Source organism: Bufo bufo, chromosome 4 (assembly GCF_905171765.1).
Source record: "Bufo bufo chromosome 4, aBufBuf1.1, whole genome shotgun sequence".
Lineage (NCBI taxonomy): Eukaryota > Metazoa > Chordata > Amphibia > Anura > Bufonidae > Bufo > Bufo bufo.
Genome location: NC_053392.1, coordinates 183770161 through 183791719, shown reverse-complemented (window position 1 = coordinate 183791719; position 21559 = coordinate 183770161). Strand labels below are relative to the sequence as shown.

General features: G+C 42.3%; 1 protein-coding gene across 3 annotated transcripts in view; it reads left to right on the top strand.

Annotated features, from left to right (window-relative positions):
* IFT80 (intraflagellar transport 80) overlaps nt 1–21559 on the top strand; it is a 124974-nt gene that overhangs the window by 34613 nt on the left and 68802 nt on the right. For all 3 annotated transcript variants that reach the window (XM_040428167.1, XM_040428169.1, XM_040428168.1), the window contains 3 exons: nt 7212–7321; nt 8388–8477; nt 9699–9836. In XM_040428167.1, the coding sequence (XP_040284101.1) occupies nt 7212–7321; nt 8388–8477; nt 9699–9836 (338 nt within the window). The remainder of the gene's footprint in view (nt 1–7211; nt 7322–8387; nt 8478–9698; nt 9837–21559) is intronic.

The window sequence follows — 21559 nt, the reverse complement described above, 5'->3', positions numbered from 1 at the left end:
ACTGAAAATATGTCATATTCTAGGTTCTTCAAAGTAGCCACCTTTTGCTTTGATTACTGCTTTGCACACTCTTGGCATTCTCTTGATGAGCTTCAAGAGGTAGTCCCCTGAAATGGTTTTCACTTCACAGGTGTGCCCTGTCAGGTTTAATAAGTGGGATTTCTTGCCTTATAAATGGGGTTGGGACCATCAGTTGCGTTGAGGAGAAGTCAGGTGGATACACAGCTGATAGTCCTACTGAATAGACTGTTAGAATTTGTATTATGGCAAGAAAAAAGCAGCTAAGTAAAGAAAAACGAGTGGCCATCATTACTTTAGGAAATGAAGGTCAGTCAGTCAGCCGAAAAATTGGGAAAACTTTGAAAAAGCAGTAATCAAAGCAAAAGGTGTCTACTTTGAAGAACCTAGAATATGACATATTTTCAGTTGTTTCACACTTGTTTGTTATGTATATAATTCCACATGTGTTAATTCATAGTTTTGATGCCTTCATAGTCATGAAAATAAAGAAAACTCTTTGAATGAGAAGGTGTGTCCAAACTTTTGGTCTGTACTGTGTGTGTGTGTGTGTGTATGTATGTGTGTGTATATATATATATATATATATTATATATATTCCTCATATCTTTTTTTGGTACGTTGCCTATTGCATTTAAATAAATAATGTATTTTTCGCTCTATAAGACGCACCAGCCCATAAGATGCACCTAGGTTTTAGAGGAGAACAATAAGAAAAAAATTAGATCAGCAATCAGACCCCCAATGTTAATCAGACCTCAGCTCACAGCCACAGTCAGACCCCCAATGTTAATAAGACCCTCAATCAGACCTCAGCTCAGACCCCAATGTGAATGACCCCCAATCAGACCTCAGATGAGACCCACATGTCTTAGATTAGCTCCCAGCATCAGAGCAAATAAAAAAAAATTTGAATTAACTTGCCTCTCCTGCTCCAGATGCCGCGGGCTCCCAGGTTCCATCTCTCTCTTTTCTTCCTGCCGTCGGCTGTGCTGTGACCTGAAGTGCATAACACAGCCGACGGCAGAGGACCAGGAAGTGAGTACAGAGCCTTCACCGCTTCCTGGTCCTCTGGTACTAATGAGTGCTTCCATAATAGAAGTGCTTATTAGTATGCGCCCCATAAGACGCAGCAACATTTTCCCCCTATTTTGGGTCGAAAAATATGGTATATAATCACTGATTATTACGGTATGTTGTATGTTAATAATCCTGAATCAGTAACAACCGTTACAAATATAATAATTAGCATTATATAAATGGTCATCTTAATATTTAGGATGCAAGTTTTTCGATGTATAGGAAATCAATGTGTATGTTTGCCTATGAACACACATATTTGCTGTCTAGTATTTTTTAGGCTTCTAGTAACAGAGTGGACTTTACCTAAAATGTCATACTTAAAGGGGTTTTCCAGTTTCATAATTAATTTTTTTATCTGCATATTTCTACCCTCATGCTAGCACTTTCCTTCCCCTGTTATCATCATCACTGCATCCTGGCAGGATGTTTACATTCAGAACTTCCTGTTTTCATCAGCTTCCTGCTGGGTTTTCTAGCCAACACCCAGCATTATTTTATCTGTAATGTTTCTCAGGGCTTGCGAGAACAGTGTATTAAGCACTAACACCATCATATAAAACAGTGCAAAATAACCATATATCCATGTAACAGTCCGATAAATGAATATAAAAGTAGTAAAAACATACATTATCACAAATATGGCCAGACTATCCCCATAATTTCAGAAAAGGTCTAAGGTGGGCTTATAACTATGTACAACCCCTATTCCCTTAAGAAGTTGAGAGGCTGTGTAAAATGTAAATAAAAAATACAGAATGCGTTAAGGCAAATCTCATAGACCCATATTTTATTCATAAAAAAAACCTACAGCACATATCGGGTGTTGAAAGTGAGACATTTTACCAATTCATTAAAAAAAATTAACTAATTTAGAACTTGATCTAGAACGCATCTCAAAAAAGTTGGGATGTGGCAACGATAGGCTGGAAAAGTAAGTAGTTTTAATGAAAAACAGCTGGAGGAGCAACTTGCATTGAGTGGCAGGGCTGGGTATAAAAGGAGCATGTTAGAGAGGCAGAGTCTCTCAGAAGCAAAGATGGGTAGAGGTTCAGCAATCTGCGAAAAATTGCATCTACAAATTGTGGAACAATTTCAGATAAATGTTCCTCAACATAAAATTATATAATATCATCAACATAATATCAAAAGATTCAGAGACTCTGGAGAAATCTGTGTACAAAAGGGACAAGGCTATTGGCCAATATCGGATGCTCAGGCAGCACTGCATAAAAAGCAGGCTTAATTCTGTATTGGAATGGGCTCTGGAGCACTTCCAGAAATAATTTTCCCCGAACACAGTTCACTGTGCAATCCACAAATGCAAGTTAAAGCTGTATCGTGCAAAGAAGAAGCCATATGTCAACACGCTTGGTTAAAATGGACTGAAACGAAATTGAAAACTCTTCTGTGGTCAGATGAATCAAAATTTTTAATTCTTTTTGGAAACCATGGACGCCGTGTCCTGTAGACTCAAGAGGAGAGGGACCATCCAGCTTGTTATCAGCGCATGGTTCAAAAGCCAGCATCTCTAATGGTATGTGGTTGTAATAGTGCCTATGGCGTGGGCAGCTTACACATGTGGAAAGGCACTATCAATGCTCAACAGTATATAGAACAACATGAGGGAAGGACTTGCATATTTCAGCAAGACAATTCTAATACTCATACTGCATCTATCACAACAGCATGGCTTCCCCGAAGAGGAGTCCGGGTGCTGAACTGGCTTTCCTGCAGTCCAGTCCTTTCACCAGTAGAAACATTTGGTACATCATGAAATAAAAAATCCGTCAGAGAAGACCCAGGGTTGTTCAGCAGCTAGAATGCTACATCAGGCAAGAGTGGGACAACTTTCCCAAAACTCTAGCTATCGGTATCCTCCATTCCCAGACATTTGCATAGTGTTATTAATAGAAGGGGGGGGGGGGTGCTGCACAGACATGGCCTGATTTCAACTTTTGTCTCAATCTGAACATCTGATATGTTTTCTATGATCTACTGTGAATAAAATATAGGTCGATGAGATTTGCAAATCACTGCATTTTGTTTTACTTACGTTGATTTACATTTTACACAGCGTGTCAACTTTTTTGGAATTGGGGTTATACAGGGACACTCTGCAAAAAGCTGTGGATCCCAGTGGTAGGACCTGCCGCCATCAGGCATTTATGGTATAATCTGTTAATGTTCTATAAATGCAGGATGGCAGTTAGGCTGGGTTTACACATTCAGTTTTTTTTAGGCAGTTTTTGAAGACCAAGCCAGGAACAGATCATCAATGGTGCACACATAATGAAAAGGCAGAGTCTTCTCCTCTTTTGGAAACCATTCCTGACTTTTGGCTTCAAAAACTGCAGCACAAAACTCGAACATGTCAACCCAGCCCGACCCTTTAACTCAGAACGACTTAGGAACTGCTGGATCCGCTAGGATTACCTATGATTGCTGCAATATCGCACTTGGCCACCTGTCTGCTTACAGTGAACAAGCTTGTTAAAACAAGGAAAGAAAGGGGGTTCAGTTACGATGTCCCTCAATAGGCCGAGTCTCTCTAAATATTAATCCCTAACAGTTTGTGGTCCCAAGTGCCTGAAATACCCTAATTATTAAGGTGTTAAATAGAATTAGAAAGCGTGACCCGTTTAAAAAAAAAAAAACGAGCATTGAGTTAGGAGCAATAGACTTTCAAATATAAAGTCCTGGTTTATTGTTTGCAGCTCTCCGGGCAGTGGGAGATGCGTTATGAAGCATAATCCGTCCAGCGAATACAATTCCCTTATGTATATTCACATGTGAATGAGGACGGGGATCTCCCAGTATTTTATTAATGGTTCTCCTCCACTGATTTAATGATGATTGTCCCCACACACTGGGCTGCTTTTAGAAAGAAGCGTCCTCTTCTGTAACAAGTTGTTTTTTTCTTCCTGAGCCGTCGGTGGGGAGAATGGCAGCGTTTGTCCCTCCCTCCAGGCCAGTCTCTAGAAGTCTTGGCTGAGCCAGCTGAGCACTTTGTTTAAACAGCAGCGTTAATTGTGGGGCCGCTGTCATCTAATAGTGGCGGGGTTTTGTTCAAGAAGAAATGACAAAGAGCAGGCTTCATACCCACGCCCAATACAGAGCCGAGCACATGCATCCATCCGCCGGCCCTGTTTCATGCGCCGCTGTATGAATTTACCAAAGGTCACTTAAACTAGTATTATTCTGCTAAGGCCGCCATCAAGCAGCGTCTAAAAAAAAAGTGGGCTGCACGCTTCCTAGACCTAGATATCACTTGCAACGTTCGGGCTGTTAATACAAAAAACGTAGTCTGGTTCAGAAAGCATCTTTTAAAATACCCCATCAGTGGCGTTTTCTGGGAGTTCCATATTGATGGCCTGTGCTCAGGATAGGTCATCAATATCTGATCATTGGGGGTCCGACTCAACACACCTCCACTGATTACCTTTTTGAAGAGGCAGCAGCGCTGCTGTAAGTGCCTTTCTAGGCCAGTGATGTTACATTCATAGATCACGTGGCCCAAGTACTATACAATGTATGGCGCTGTAACGAGGCCACACCACTCGTCGGAGTTCTGTGGCGTCATTAAACAGGTCACTGTCGGGGTGCTGGATGTCATACACCCAGGTACTGATGACTTATCCTGACGATAGGCCCTCAATATTGAATTCCCAGAAAATCCCCCATGCCATGATTAATGTAAAAAAAATGAAAATCACACATCATATAGTACATATTGCAACCAAACCAAGAGGTCAGATCTCTGCTTCGGATGTGCCCGAGGATACTCCTAATCCTCACTTGTACGCACTGTATTGTTTTTCAGACAAACCTGTCCAACGTCTCACAGTAGTATACATATAACCACATTTGTTTCATATGGCCGAAGTGCAGAATAGGAATCAATATCCTTCCATAATTGGGTATTAAAGGGGTGGGCCACTTTCTGGGAACTGTTGATCAATGTCTTCTTAAGATGATTATATGGCTCTTAATAATAGTTGATATTCAGCACCAGTTTCTACATTTCATAAGGTATTCTCCCTTGTTGGTCAAGTCTTTTGTGCTGTCCATACCGAGGTTCTGTCCAAAAAATGGCTGCTGATGGAGAGTCATGTGACCAGGCAAATCACTCCGTCTCCTCCATCCAAACACAGTACACCTGCACTAAACTCTCTATATTGCAAGTGCAGATGGCAGATGTGGAGAAGGCTGAGTGATTTGTCCGATGTTATTCCTGCGTGGTCACATGACCGTCCATCAGCGGCCATCTTATGGACAGGTCTCCTGTGTGGACAGCACAAAAGATTTGCCCAACAAGGGGACGTGACGTATGAAATATAGAAAACTCCACATTAGTAAGTGTCATATAGTCATCTTGCCTACATACTGGTCAAAAGTAGCCATAAAAGGGCCAATCCCTTTAATTCATGACACAGAGCTTGTGCATTGCGGGGTGGAAAGGTAGCCTGTTCAAGTGCAGAGTTGTAACATTTCAGGGATCACGACCCTCTTCCTCAAGCGTTAATCATATAGTACATAACAATACCTTTATAACAAAGCTAGAACCATCCCTGTCCTGCACATGGGTCCATAGATCTCCACATTCACTGCTCCAATTACTCTGCTAAATTCTCTTCAGCCTGGCAGCTCAGGGAGTGTGTCCTTTCTGCTGCACTCTCTCGCTGTAACTGCCCCAGCTTCTAACAGAACTTATGGCTGTTGGCAGTTCAAGATTTAAACTGAGCACGGGAAAAAAAAAACTTTCTTGTGCATGAGGCCTAAGTTGGCAGCCTGTGAAGTCAGATATTAATTTTTTTTATACTTTTTATGTACATTTTATGAAGATACAGAAAAATTGACATAAATACTGTATACAAAATGAACATATCGAAACAATGTTGGCTTTTTTTGTCTAATATATTTTATTGAGCTTTCAGCTTCCATACAAGATTAAAGTTCATACAGGATATATATAAAAAATATAAAACGGCAGGTTTGCCAATCTTGGCTAGCGGTTATACAGCGTAAACTCAATGTGCACCAAATTTATCATAGTGGCCCATACAGGATGATACATTTGGTGCATCTTCAGACACTTGTCTTACTTTACACAGACTACAGGTTGCCAATTTTGGCACACGTTGGTGCATCTTTCAACACTCTCTTTTCCCTTGAAGCCACTCTACTTTCCCTCAAAAACACAACCCCATATAGCGAGTCGCAAACATGTCTAAAACACGTACTAAATATGGTGCCACGTACGCCATGCTGAAATGAAGCCAGAGTTCTGGTGCTTTTAGCTTAGTAAATCTTACTTTTCTTTGTACTGTAAGGGTCCATTCACACGTCCACAAATTGCAGATCCGCAAAACACGGACACCGGCCTTGTGCGTTCTGCATTTTGCGGACCGCACATGGCCAACTCTATAATAGAAATGCCTTTTTTTGTCCATGGATGCGGACAAGAATAGGACATGTTCTATATTTTTTTTTTGCATTGAAAATGAATGGGTCTGCACCCGCTATTTTGTGGAACTGATGCGGACCCATTTTGAGGACATGTGAATGGACCCCTATAAGGGATTCTGTCACCAGTTTTGTGGTTTCCTAGTGTTAGGGCAGCATAAACTAGTGACGGAAGCCCTTAGCCAAGCGCTTGGTCTCTTATTTGAATTGACCAAGCCATTTTGCTACAGTCTGTACTGAACAGCTCCACAGCTCACCCTGATATTCATGAGCTCTCGGCTATCCTGCCACTGATTGCAGTAAGTAAAGGGATGTCAATCAGGTGGGCGAGAAGAGCCAGGACCTCATGAATAGAAGGACTCACTGATGTGTGCTCCACTGCTGGAGCTGTTCAATACAGATTTCAGCAAAATGGGTGCGTCAATTCAAGTAACTGACCCCATATTTTGCAATGGGTATCTGGCAACTAAGTTAGGGCACCATGAAACTGGTCACAAGACACAATTCACACCATTATAATGCACCTTCCTAAAAAATGGCAATAATTATCCTGGAACAGCCTTTGCTATAAGGGAATGAGATGCGAAGTTCATTCTACATCTAGATTAATTGTAATAATTGCATGTCCTTGGATTTTCTTCCTGTAGGTTTGCCTGTTTACTCTGTTGCCTGGGGTCCTGATTCTGAGAAAGTGCTCTATCCTCTAGGAAAACAGCTGATCATTAAACCACTGCAGCCCAGTTCCAAAGTATTGCAGGTATCAAGTAACATCCCTGTATAGCTTAACTACTTTACTATAGACACCTCTTCTTGACACTCGGTTATATTTTATAATATATATATATATATATATATATATATAATCTAATTAGTTTTCCAATTTATGAATTTGATGATAGAGATGGTTTCATGCAGATATAATGTATTTAATGAGTGGAGGAAATGAAGAATTGCTCTATGATTGCCTCCAACTGTTGTGCTTTTAAATAATGGAGGTAGCACCTGTCAGAGAGTAAACTCTTCTCAAGACCCCTGTCATAGGGAGCCAAATCCAAGGCCATATATAATCATAAAATATGACCACAAGAACGTACAGACTTCCTCCAGATTACTTGGTCATGAAATAATGCTAAGACCTAGACACAGCCCTCTAGACATACCAAAACCTCCTGTCACAGAAAAATGCTGAAATATTTTCCTGGTATTTAAAGTTTTCCATCATTGTAAACCGCGTATATATTTTAATAACAGATGTAACTTGTGTGGAGTCATGGTGGTATGACACGGCATACAGGTGGTCCACAGAAAGCTTGGGTCTGGAGCTGTCCTACAGCCACCAGCTGTTTCCCGATAACTAAGACAAGATATCTAGGTTGTTGAGAACAGCTGGGAAATACTTGAGTATCTTCAGACTTTTGGGCTGAACTTTAAGAAGCAGGAAGAGGCTCATGGTTCCAGCTGTTTGAGGGGGAAGGTCCCTTTTTATGACTACAGCAAACAGTCCAGTAAGGCACTGCAAAAGCAAAGTATTGCACCATGTCCATTGGAATTGATGGTTGAGTTTTGAATGCCTTTGGGTTCCCAAAGCCATGAGAGACCCAGTCCATCATCGCCGCCAATATGAAGCAGACAACCACTACAAAATCTGCGTCGTTACCACGTTCTAGCATGAGACGATTTAGAAGCTGCTGCTAAACACTTCTTTATATTACTGTGTTGCGATCTGGCCTGGATGACGTAAAACACTTAGAGGTCTCCAGGTCTTTGAACTGGACTTGGTTTTTATCACTTGGTGGTCACAATTTCTCCTTTGTTTTTAAAAGTGGAAAGCTCACGATGGAGTCATTTTAAAGGTTGACTGGAATCCTGTGAATGACCTGATCTTATCTGCCGGGGAGGACTGTAAATATAAGGTGAGTTATCATCCACATTTTAGCTATTATTTCATTGTCTTCTATCGTCTATGTCCCCGAAAGCTCAGGACCTTTTTATATTCATTATTTTTATAAAGCCGTGTTTCTTTTCTGTCATGATCATTTGGTGATGTAGGTGAATATTTTTAAAAATCTCAACAAGTAAACGTATTAAATATATTAAATTGTACAAGTCTTTTTGTTGTCTTTACTGTATCTACATATCAAAAGTACGTTGACAGGTTCCAGTTTTATTCAGTTGTAATAGTGACTTTTGTGATTTTTCACATAGGGCAGATATGCTGTGAGATTTTTGTTCGAACTTTGTGAGCATTAATAAGTTGTTGGCCGAACCCACAGAGAACTACGTGTTGAGGCGACGGTCTAATGTGTGTGAGGAGCTCCCGACTCTCCCTAACAGAGAGAAGAGAAGGATCGGGCAAAGTGCATTTTTTCCCCCTATCCTTTTAGTCCCCTGGGAGATAAGCCGCCACCAGAAGTGTCTGACTGTCTCCCTGCCAGACACCTGGCCTAGCTGAATGTGCATGGGGAAAACGGAAGGGAATTGGGAGGGATATCGTTCGCTGACAACTATTAACTCTGTATGGTTGTCTTTCATGGGGGTTTCTGACTTTTTTTTTTTTATACTAATGACCTATTTTCTGGATCAGTGGCTGATGCAGGGGGATAAATCTGGTGCACTATCAAGCTATCTAATATAACTTTACACCACCTCTTGTTGACCTGGTTTACGCCTAAAAAGGTTCCATATTTAAGCCACTGCTAAGACATGTACCGTTGTGTCTGAAAGTGTCTAAAACACTTATTGTGTTGCAGGGCATGTATACCAGTTATTTTTTTTTATTTTGTTTTGGTGCAGATTGCACTAGAATTGTGGTGCATTTAGATTAGGAAATCTTTCCCCCATTGTTTGTGTGTGTTATATTATTTCCTAGTTTGCATAATTATTTCCCAAAATGCATGAATTCAGGTTGCATTGGGGCGGCTGCGATCTGTAATGGGAAGTTGTATATGCAGTTGATGCTGTTTAGTGGGCTTGTGCCGGATGACCCCTACCTGGTGCCCTCCAGATACCTCCAGTATGCCTGGACAGCCTACAGCTATTAGGGCATTCCTGGAGTTGTAGTTTTGCAACAGCTGGAGGGCCGCAGGTTGAGCATCCCTGATCTGGAATGTCATTAGTCTCTGTTCTTCCTATAGGTTTGGGACAGCTATGGCCGTTCCTTATTCAGCTCGCCATCTCATGAATATCCTATAACCTCCGTTTCCTGGGCACCGGATGGAGAATTGTTCGCTGTGGGTTCTTTCCATACTCTGCGCCTGTGTGATAAAACTGGGGTAAGTAAGAATGAAGTAAAATGATAGCCTAGCTAAAGCTTCACACTATGTATTGCTACTTTGACCTGGATGTCTGTTAAATTGTGCTGTAAATGGAGAGGATTTATAAGGAAAATAGGGACTGTGCGGATCTTGGTTATTGCACTACCTCATGTAGGACCGATCAGCTTCTTACGGGTGCATCTGGTAAGTGCAGCGGAACTAAATCGGAAAAGGTTTGATGCAAAGTATATTACTGTTTTGGAGACTAAAAAAACCTTTAAAAATTGACATTTCATTTCCAAGGGCTAAGATGTGATTGGCCACAGTATGTTAAGCAGACTTCATGCAGTAGGAACAGGGGTTGCAGCTGCAGCCAGCACCCAAGGGTAAAGGGGACTCGGGCTATTGTGCTTCCTCCTTGTTCTGACTCCACGCAGCTGGCCTCCCGGGGATTCTTCATTGTGCATTTCTGGTTATTTGTCGCCCCTGGTGATATCATTGTCTTTGAGAGAGATGCTAATAAAAATATTAGCAGGATCCCCATGAGCAGATTATTTTGGTGACTCCTGCCATAAGACCTTCAGGTAACTCCTGTTTTGGGGGTGGCAGCGGAGGCAAAGTTCTGTGATTAGGATCCAGTCTCGTCACTGTACTACTAAAACATGAAGGCCACTGAAAAGGGAAGGTAGTGTGTGTGTGTGTGTGTGTGTGTGTGTGTGTATTTTGCACATCTTGACTAGTGCTGCTGCATTTTTGTGTGTGTATATGTATGTATGTGTGTGTGTATATGTATGTATGTGTGTGTGTATGTGTATATATATATATGAGTTAGCTTAGAGGAGTAGATGGATGCAAAGTAAAAATGCACAATAACCTTTACAACAAGAAATGTATGGGTTACACGTGTAATTTATTAGCAAATGCAACATTTCCATTCAGCAAATAATAGTCATGTGTAGCTACCAGACTATAAAGTGTGACGTATTCTAGAAAAAGGAGCTGTTCCGAGAGCTATCATCAGGTATTTCAATTTCCTGTGACCGCCCTTCTTCGCTATCCAAATTGCCTGCTTGTAAAGGGAGCAGTTTGTGGAAAACGATGTTTATTGGGTAACTGCTGATCCTCAATTGCAGTTACCTAATTTCGGGTTTCGACTGCCTGCACACATTGCATATTACACAGGGATTTTTGTGCAGCAGATTTACAGTGTAAGGTTTCATCCACACCTAAAGACATTGCTGTGGACTTTCCATCCGTATATGTGAACAGATATACCGTCCAAGACCAGCAAAGTGACTTCAATATGTGGAAATCGTTTGAAGAACTGCGGATTTGATGCATAACAATTCAGTGTGGACATGCCTCAGTACGGGACCAGCTAAGTAGATGACCTTTTCCAAATCTACACGGTGCAGAAGTTTTCCGTGTGGATTTTGACATCCACAGACTGTCTGTGTTGTGCAGATTTCCATTCTGTATGTCACTCTCTGCTGAGCCAAAACGGTGAAATCGGGGCAATCCGTGACAGTATCCGCATGTAGCATGGGCACATTTGGCTTCGCTTAATTACAACAATGCAGAGAAATGCGTGGCGAATCACATGAAATGCGTTGTCGGTATGTGCGGATATGTACTGATATCAAAGATCGGCTGTATGCTGTTTAAGTATTTAAGCTGCAGTGCAGTCAGTGAGGTTGTGTCTTAAAGGGGTTATCCACCGTTATATCAGAGTGGCCGACCAGCGTTAGTAATCATACTTACCAGGTCCCCGCCGCTGCGTTCGGTCTCTATCACTCACCGGCTGCTCTTCATCTCCCTGGTCTGCTGATATCAACATCCTGCTTGAGGGGGGGGGCACGTGACCTTCTGCAGCCAGTCTCTGGCTACAGCAGTGACCTTGCGTCACTTGACCATTTAAGCTGATTTCACATTATCAGAGGCTCTATTTGGAGTTGTGCCCGATTTGACGGGAAGAATAGCACAACGTGCAGTAAAGCAACGTACACCATAACTCAACACCAATGGACCACAACGTGGTCTGTCTGCTGCCACTGGCATCCTTCATATGACTGATCCAGCACTATGTCATGGCTTCCATTTATCATGGGTACCATGATGGTAGTGTGAACACAGCCTAACCTACATATTTTAGAGGTACTTGCCTACCTCAATCGGTGCGATGAGAGAAGTGGTTGATGCTGGGTGTACACAGCTCTCTGAGCCAGTCCGATGTCTCATCCCCTCCATGCCATTTCACGGGATCACGAAGTAAAGCTGCAGCCGCATCCCCCTCTTTTCTATCTACCATTTACTGTGTTGCACGAGATGTATTTCTGCATGAATGGGGAGGTTTCCAAACCTTTACAGATGGCCTTTCCCATAATACAATATATTACAGATTTTCACAAGTAATACTGATTTTCATAAATTATAATAGGAACTTTGTAATATGGCCCTAATGTGAAGGGAAAGGTAGCAAGGCAAGCACCAACATTCCCCTAGAGATGAGGGCAGATTTTGCAAGTGGTATTTTATATAGTACAACACTTTTATGTTTTACTCTGCATTTTTCTTTTCTACATTTTGACTCAGCTTTGTATTTTTCGTCGTTTTCTCTCTGCGAATACAATTCTTTGTTGTCGCACTGACAATGTTTTTCCTAAGAGGCGTTATTCATACAGGCAGATCATTTAAATGTTTTTGCTTTAAAAAAAAAAAGTTGTCAAAGACTCTTATCGATAGCTTTTAAGTATCTTCTATCCAGATTGCTGCCCAAGTCATCTACAACAGGACAATTGAGCTGATGACTGTGATCTATGAATAATATGCCGTCACATCATATTTTTACCTTGGAGACGCATGAAAACTGCCCAGTGTGCCTGGAAACTCCGCACTGGGGCGGCTGTTGTTTCACCTTTATTGAAGCTGTTTGCCACATGGCAGCTTGAGACGGTGACTGTGGGGTGAACAGCTTAGCAACGGTCAGCTCTACCTTTGTTAAGAAGCAGCTGGGGATTGGGCTGGAGAACAGTGCAGCAACAGATGACCTCATCCGCAGTAAGTTGTGGATACAATTAGGACTATCCCTTAGGATGTGACCTTGCCACAGCTCTGTCACATCCAAAATAGGCACCAGATTTGTATGTTCGGGTAAGCCGGCAAGCATGGCCTTACGGGATATTCCCCTTGTTCTGGACAAGCAGTAAGAGTTTTTTTATCTATTCTAATATACACAGAAGAGCTGCAGTATAAGTTTGCTATGGTCCCCCAGGCTTCAGTTCTAGCCGCCATCTGATGCTTCGACAGCACAGTGTCTTCTATATAGGAGGGAGGCTCCTAAGGAGAAGTGCAAAAAAAGATTTATTTCCTTTTAATCACAGTGGCTTCAACCAGGTTTTTATGTTTTCTTTTATAAGAGACAGTAAGGCTAAATGCACACGATCAGGATTGCGTGTGCAGAAAATCAGCACCGTAGGTCATGTACATTGTATTCTATGAGAATTTGAAATTCTCATGTACACGGTGCAGATTTTTTTTTCCGTGCGGATTTTAAAATCCACAGCATGTCAATTATTATTATTTTTTTTCCTGACCTGATTTTCTCCATTCACTTGAGTAAAATCCACACCTAATCCGCATGTAAATCTGCACCAACTGATGCCGATTGTCCGCACGGATTTGCCTGCGAACACTTGTGGGTTTCAGTGCAGATTCTCCACATATAAATCCTGAATGTGTACCTTTACCCTAAAACTGCAGGGTAAAAGCAATATGGTCTGACTAATAACCGGTTACTCACTGTCCTCTTTAGTCCGCCTGTTGTACTGCAGCTGACAACATGTGGCCAGGGAAGGAACCAGAGAAAAAGTTAAGAAGTTAATGCAAAATAGTCTTATGCAAATTGGCTCTCCTCCAGAAGGAAGAAAACGGTCTCTCTATAGCTACTGGTAGGTAGCTACCCTATAAGTCAATGTGTGACCCTTTAAAACACTAGTTTTCTTCCTTCTGGAGGAGAGCTACACTGCATACCGTTTTCCAGGCCGCATTGCCTGTAAGACTCCCTATGCTTACTGGCGGCCTCCTTGAGAAACAGTATGTGTTATTGGTGTAAGAAGCTCTACTCCTTAAAGGGGTTTTCCCATCTCAGACAATGGGGGCATATCGCTGGAATATGCACCCATTGTCTGATAGGTGTGGATCCCACCTACACCGAGAACTGAGCCCCGAAAGTTGTAGAGAGTGCACTGCACATGCACAGCTGCCCTCCATTCATTTCTATGCGGCCCCATAGAGAAGAATGGGAGCGGTGGCCACGCAAGTGCGGTGCGCTCCCATTCACTACTATGGAGAGCGGTTGGTGGTGGCCAGGCCTGGAGAAACCCAGGGTCCTCCGGGCACCACCTTTTCCCCTCCGTTCTCGGTGTAGGTGCAGGTCCCAGAGGTGGGACAAGCACCTATCAGACAATGGGAGCATATCCTAGCGATATGCCCCCATTGTCTCAGATGGGAATACCCTTTTAATTCTTTTAGAAATGGCTAGAGTGACGGCGTGCATTCCCAACCAGCCACTCCACTTATTTCAGGGGGCTCAACGGTGTACGTTTTCCCCGTTCTTGTGATTGGTGGGTGTCCCAGCGGTAGGACCTCCACCGATCTTATAGTTGTCCCCTATCCTGTGGACAGGGGATAACTTAATGTAACCGGAATACCTCTTTACAGCTAGGTTTTCACAGTCAGGTTTTGTTGTACTGTTTTTGAAGGAGTTGTTTGAGAAGAGTTGAAGGCTTCAAAATTTGTGCAAAAAAAAACACCCTGAACATTGAAACGCAGCTTTAGGCCTCTTTCCGATGAGCGATGGGGAACTCATCTGTTCTGTCAATGAAAAACTTTTAATTTTCCTCCATTTTGCTTCAGTTTTCTATGTATGTTTTGAGCTCTTGCGATTCTTCCATCCAATGTCATCAATTTTCATGTGTTTTTCATGGGCATGAAAAAAATAGAAAAATAACCCACAGCGTGCCCTAGCCGCCGATTAGTGAAAAACAGGTTTTACACGGATGCCATGCGTGTGCTCTCAGCTTTTTTATTTTTTATTTTTTTATCACTGACCCATTGTCTTGATAGGACCAGTCCTAAGTGAAAAATGGATGAAGATAGAACATGCTGCGATTTTCTCTAAACAGACAGATGTTCAATGAAAAGCGATGCTCATGTGCATATACTTATGGAAGTGGGTCGGTGTTCAGTCCGGATGCCGTCTGTTGTAAAAAATAGACCACATCTGTACCGTAACATCACCTGTGTGAAATAAGCCGCATTTGCGGATCCGCAATACATGGGCTACGGAGTGCTTCTGTGGGTTTTCGTCCCGTACTTCCGTTCCGCAAAAAGATAGAACATGTCCTATCTTTTTGCGGAACAGCCGGATTGCGGACCCATTAAAGTGAATGGGTCCGCGGTCTGCTGCAGCAATTTGCGGGCTGCAGCACGGCCACGGGGCGCACACATTCATGTGCAAGAGGCTTAAGGGTTTAGCTGAAAACTCTATTTTGAAAAAAATGTTTTCCTATTTTAAATTTCATAGTTTTTTCCTGCTTAGCATTTGCATATATTGTTATCAGCAATAGTCTGCAGAGGTCAGTTTGTTACTAATGATGTCTTTGTCAGGCAAGCTTTGTCTTTACTACTATTCCAGGCGAGGGGATGTGCCGAAATCATGCAGAAACTGATAATTTGTTAGTGTTCTGCTCCCTCTGCTGGACAGATGTCTCAGTGAAGAACCCACAGACAAATCGGAGAGCTTCCATGCTGTGAAATGTGATGCATTATACAGGAGATATAGATTATTTACTTTAAAGAGGAGTCCTGTTCATTTTTATTGGATCCGACCACGATGTTCACTATATATATATATATATATATATATATATATATATATATATATATGCTAATATTTGCACCAACACAGTCGCTTCTGCTTGTAATGTAGGGTCCAAGCACACAATATTGCATGAACAGACGATGTACACGGAATCCTTAATGGTCCGTATGCCACAGTATTTTCCCCCCTTCTAGGGGACTAACACAATTTTGGTTCATTGTGGATTTTTTTTTTTAAAACACTGACCCACTAAGGTGTCCGCGCCTAGAATCTGTCTAAAAAGTGGCACAAATTGGCCCAATTTTATGCAATTAGGGATTTTATACTGCCAAGGGGGTGGGGACTTAGTATGAATGGGGCAAAGCTTCATGGGAAAGGGGTGTAGCCCCTTACATCAAAATTGCACCACAAAATCTGGCATAGAATTTTGTTTTAAAGTAAGCCAACCAGTAGCTGGTACAGAGTCCGAGAAAAGTGTCCATCCCGAGCCTCTGATAAACGTGGCGCAGGGCTAGACAGCTTAAGGTTCCGCCATCTTTAGGATTAGTGAATCTGGGCCCCTGTCTCTGTACCTCTTTATGACAGAGGAGTACAGCACGGATCTATAAAATGTTCCCTACTTACGGAAGTAGGGCAGGGATTTCCTTGTTGGTCATTTCACTGAAGAATGGTCCAGCTTCTCCTCAGCCTTGATCATCTGATAACAGGGAGCAGTAGGTTACATTTAGCTGCACAGAAAATTTAGATTTATCTACATCTGTTTCCTTTTATTTTGCAAATGAGTATAGCTTCCTATACAGAAGCAGGAGAACTGCCATCTAGCACTATTTCAGGGGTATTCCAGTTGTAGCAAGTCAGTCCCTATCCTGTTATCCCCTATCCAGGGCCATATTTGCTGCTCATGCTGCCCTAGGCAATAAGCCTGAATATGATCCCATTCACACTCGCCAGTTATCGTTGTGATTCGCTAGTTTCTGAGCAATTTAGTGATAATTGGACAGTGTTAATAAAGGAGAATTTATGAATTATGTCAGTAACGCCACAATATCATGACTGGATAATACCACCAAACACCACCGTACTGTTACTGGATAAAACCATAACTGGATAACAATACGTCTGACGTAGGCATAGTGGCATATGTCACTTAAAGGTTCCCAATGTAAAACGCACAAAAAAAGTATACTATGTGGTGTATACCATTGTATGGAATAGCCTAGTCAACTATACACTGTATACTGGACCAAAGGAGCCAAAAGGACACCTTTTTTTTTTTTTTGGCCTCTGTTGGGTGAATAGGGTCACATGAATATAATTGGTGTGTGCAGGGATTTTTCCTGGTTAGACATCAAATATGGGTTCTGAATGTGATGTAAGCAGAACCCAAGAGTAAGAAGAGGCCCTCTAAGGGGGGAATATCATTAATAAAATATAACTTTTAATTCAAAATGCAGCTAAAAACACACCACTCAGATGCATCATTATAACAAACAAAGAAAGTGGTCCAAGCCTGGTACCCCAGTACTGGTAGAGAAGTGAATAAACCTACTCCACCGGATGAAGGTGCGAGCAGTCTTACCAGACCAAAGAAAAGCACTGGGATCAGCACGGATTTCCTGGAGGGTCTGTCTAAGTATATCAAATGTAGGCCGGATGCGAGGTCACTCAGTGGGGGTGGTGTCTGTGCAAGCAATGTAAACCTGTGCCCTATATAACCCTATACAAGGGGAAGGGGGCTAGTTTCATTCTGCCTATCTACACAGAGCAACCACCCCGATAGGGGCGACCCCGTCCGGATACCTGTCCCTAACCAGGACCTGATCCCTAGTGCTGAAAAAATAATAAATGTGGCCAGTTTTGATTCCTTATGACCTCCCGACGTAGCACGTTTCTGTCAGTGTCCACTCTTCAGGGGAAAAGACGGAAAATTGTGTGGCATGTAAACATATACAGACAACCAAATCCTTCAGAAGCTCAGTTACGGGTAGACATTACTCCATCTCACAATTCATTAACTGTAAGTCTAGGGGAGTGATTTACCGTATTCAGGGTGTTTGTGGGGTGGAGTATATTGGCAAAACTATACGTGAGTTCAGAAGGAGGGTAGGTGAACACCTGGGGGATATCTCACACAAAAGAGACACCCCGTGTCAAAACATATACACACAGCACATAATGACTATCATATCCTCTTATACCGACCAACATTGGAGTATCAACTCCTCTACAGAATTGCATCCCAACACCAGGGTTGACATATACAAGTCTTTTTACTTGAACCAGTTATTGCTGCAGGATCTATACCTGCGGTCTTTTTTGTCCATCTTTTCCTTTTTTGCACCGTCTTTTCCCCTGAAGAGTCGACACGGACAGAAACGTGCCACGTCGGGAGGTCATAAGGGATCAAAACTGGCCACATTTATTATTTTTTCAGCACTAGGGATCAGGTCCTGGTTAGGGACAGGTATCCAGACGGGGTCGCCCCTATCGGGGTGGTTGCTCTGTGTAGATAGGCAGAATGAAACTAGCCCCCTTTCCCCTTGTATAGGGTTATATAGGGCACAGGTTTACATTGATTGCAGACACCACCACCACTGAGTGACCTCGCAACCGGCCTACCTCGTATCTTGGTCTGGTAAGACTGCTTGCACCTTCATCCGGTGGAGCAGGTTTATTCACTTCTCTACCAGTACTGGGGTACCAGGCTTGGACCCCTTTCTTTCTTTGTTATGATTATGCATCTGAGTGGTGTGTTTTTAGCTGCATTTTGAATTAAAAGTTATATTTTATTAAAGATATTCCCCCCCTTAGAGGGCCTCTTCTTGCTGATTGATATTGTAATATTGGTGAAGCCCACACAAATTTGGAGCTTCGATTGTACTGTATTTCTGCAGAACCCAAGAGTCCCTAATACAGCTGGCTTCACAAGAGCAGCTTCCAAAATGTGGTCTTAAAGAAAAAAAAAAGGCTGTAGCAAGACAGTGTGCAGGGGTTCCAGGAGATGTCGTGAATAGCATATCATTGGGGATATTTACATGACAAAATTTGGGAATGTGGAAAAAACTGAGAGTTGTGATCTGCAAGGGAGGATGGAGGGATGGTGCTCAGTGAATGAGAGGCATAGGAGGAGACTGCAGGGACAGAGCACAAGGAGAGCTCCTCTACACTGGAGAGAGGCCAAACCTGAGCTGCAGAAGTTAGACACAGATGCCCATTACTGGAGGCTTGGATCGGACAACTGGAGGCTGCTGGCAGACACTGGCAGCAGGGGGTTCTATCTGCTGCCAACTACCGATGCGACTGCTGCTCCACCAGTCATTCCTCACTGCAGCGAAGAAGGAGGAGCACTGCTTGTCTTGGTCCCATTCAATCATTCTCTACAATGCAGCACCTCCATGCAACCCCCCTCCATCTGAATTTTTTTTTATTTTAATAGCAAGTCTGACAAAGTTGAAGAGGGTTGGATGTTGTAAAGAACAAAAAGTGTACAATCTTTAATATTAGCAGCTGGCACTGCCCCCTGCAAAAGGTTGCCCTAGGCACTTAACCTCCTGTGCTTAGTGGTAAATTTGGACCTGGTCCTACCACTGTGATCCCCACCAATAACGAGAATAGAGTAGAAGCCTGCAAGGTCTTCCAAAATGAACAGAGCTGCATTGATTTCTATGGGACTGCTAGAGATAACAGAGCAGAGCGCTCAGCTATTTCCAAAGCTCCCATAGAGATGAATGGTGTGGCGGTGCGCATGCATGACCTGGTACTCTATTCACTTCAGGGGGGGTCACCGTTCTAGTCGTCAGTGGGGGTCCCAATGGTACGACCCCCCCCCACCAATCTAATACATGGGTCCTATCCCTGTAAATTACTATGAACATAATGAATTGGCACTGAAAGATCCAAAATCCAAAGATACAAAGTTCTCAAAATTACTTGTATACACGTAGGATTATGGGTCACATTTATCAAAATTGCCTATGATGACCAATCACGTTGAAGCTTTAATTTTACAGCAGCAGGTTAAGAGATGAAAGCTAAGCTTTGATTGATCATATGGACATCAAGGAAAGGTAGTCTGTGTAATTTATTCTTCAGCTATATTTTATGTACTTTGTATGTATATATACAGTATCTTATTTCTGAAAGTGAGAAAAGAAACAATAAAAGAAATAGATCAGGTATGTAGAAGTTATATAACGGGTTGGCAACCTTTTTTGTATAGAGTGCTAATAAAAAAAAAAAAGAATCAAAGTTGAAGGTTTTAGTGTGCCATGCAGCATGGGAAAGTCATATAATATAAACCGTATGCGACAAACCCAATCATACACTTACTGACAGTGGTGGGGAAGTGAGGACTACGGGCTTCAGCCACCACTGACAGTAAGTAAACGGTTGGTAGGGGGGTCCCCTATATACTGGTGCCCCATACACTAGTTACCCTCCCACATTAATAACAGTCAGAACAACCCCCCCAATGCACCAATCACATGCATATCTAAACCCCCCCCCCCACATAGAGTAATCACATTTTAGGCTTACTATCCCCACCTCCAAAGTTAGAAAGCTTGCTGCCCATCATCCCCACAGCAATCACATGCAGGCTCACCATCATGTTCCCCACACCCAAATTAGCCACGAACTGGTTTCCCATTGTCCTCTCTCTCCCTGCACATCACATGCAGGTTCACCATTCTTTCTGACCCCCTGGTATATAACAATAAGGGACTCAACTTCAATTTCAACCTATTTTGTTTTCAGCAGCTCGTAAAGGGCATCATGGTGGCTCAGTAGTTGGCACTGGTGCTCTGCATCTCTGGGGTCAGCTTTGAATCCGACCAAGGGCAACATCTGCATGGAGTTTGTATGTTCTCCCCGTGGGTTTCCTCTGGGTACTCCGGTTTGTTTTCCAACACTCCAAAAATATCCTAATTGGGAACATAGATTGTGAGCTCCATTGGAAACAGTGGGCGATGATAATGGGACACATTTATTAAGCGGAGTTAAAAAAGACTGGTGTATTTGAACCGCCTGTATTTAAATTGGCTAAAATGTATGATTCCTTAATAAATTAGTTTAATCGTATTTGGTTTAAGCTTGACCTCTAGTGGTTGTTTTCTGCTAAGACTGGTTCATATTCACTAAGACTTGTCTCATTGGTTTGCGGATGAAAAAATTGCCCAAATGACTGGAAAAAGGTTGCAACTCTATCTCTTTCAATGCAAAAAATTGCACAAGTTCCCCCTCCAAACCCGTTGGGGAAAAATAAGGCTGGTCAGGAGTGGAGTAGAAAATAAATTGTTTATGCGCCTAATTCAGGCGCAAAAAAAGGCGCACCTGCATAAATACATCGGAAATAAGGTGCAAAACAAAGACCACCTCAAAATGAGTCTCAAAATAAGAATCAGACAAACAATGCCTCGTAAAAAGGCACAAAATCAGTTGGCACATGAGACTTGAAAAATAAGATCCAGTCTGATCCAGCTTTTTTACTCCTGAGACCAGGCGCAGACCCTATAGTAAATGTGCCCCAATGTCTGTAAATTACTGCGTTCTAAAATAGATAAATAAAATAAAGAAAAATTCTTTCTACTATATACTACATAATGCTCACTGTATACAAAACCAAGAGGCACGTTACCCTACATGTGTCCGTTAGGTGTAGCCAACATGAAGTAACCGATTCTTCTCGTTCTGTTTTGTGTGTTTAAGGGAATTCAAACAAGATGTATTTGTTTTTAGAAGTGACGATTAATTGTAATATAATACGTTAAACCAGCTCTTATTATACCTAGTGATTTAACAGAAAGAAAATTAGGCTTGATAAGTAGCAAATGGCTGTCAGAGGTGAAGGTTGAGGGAAGGT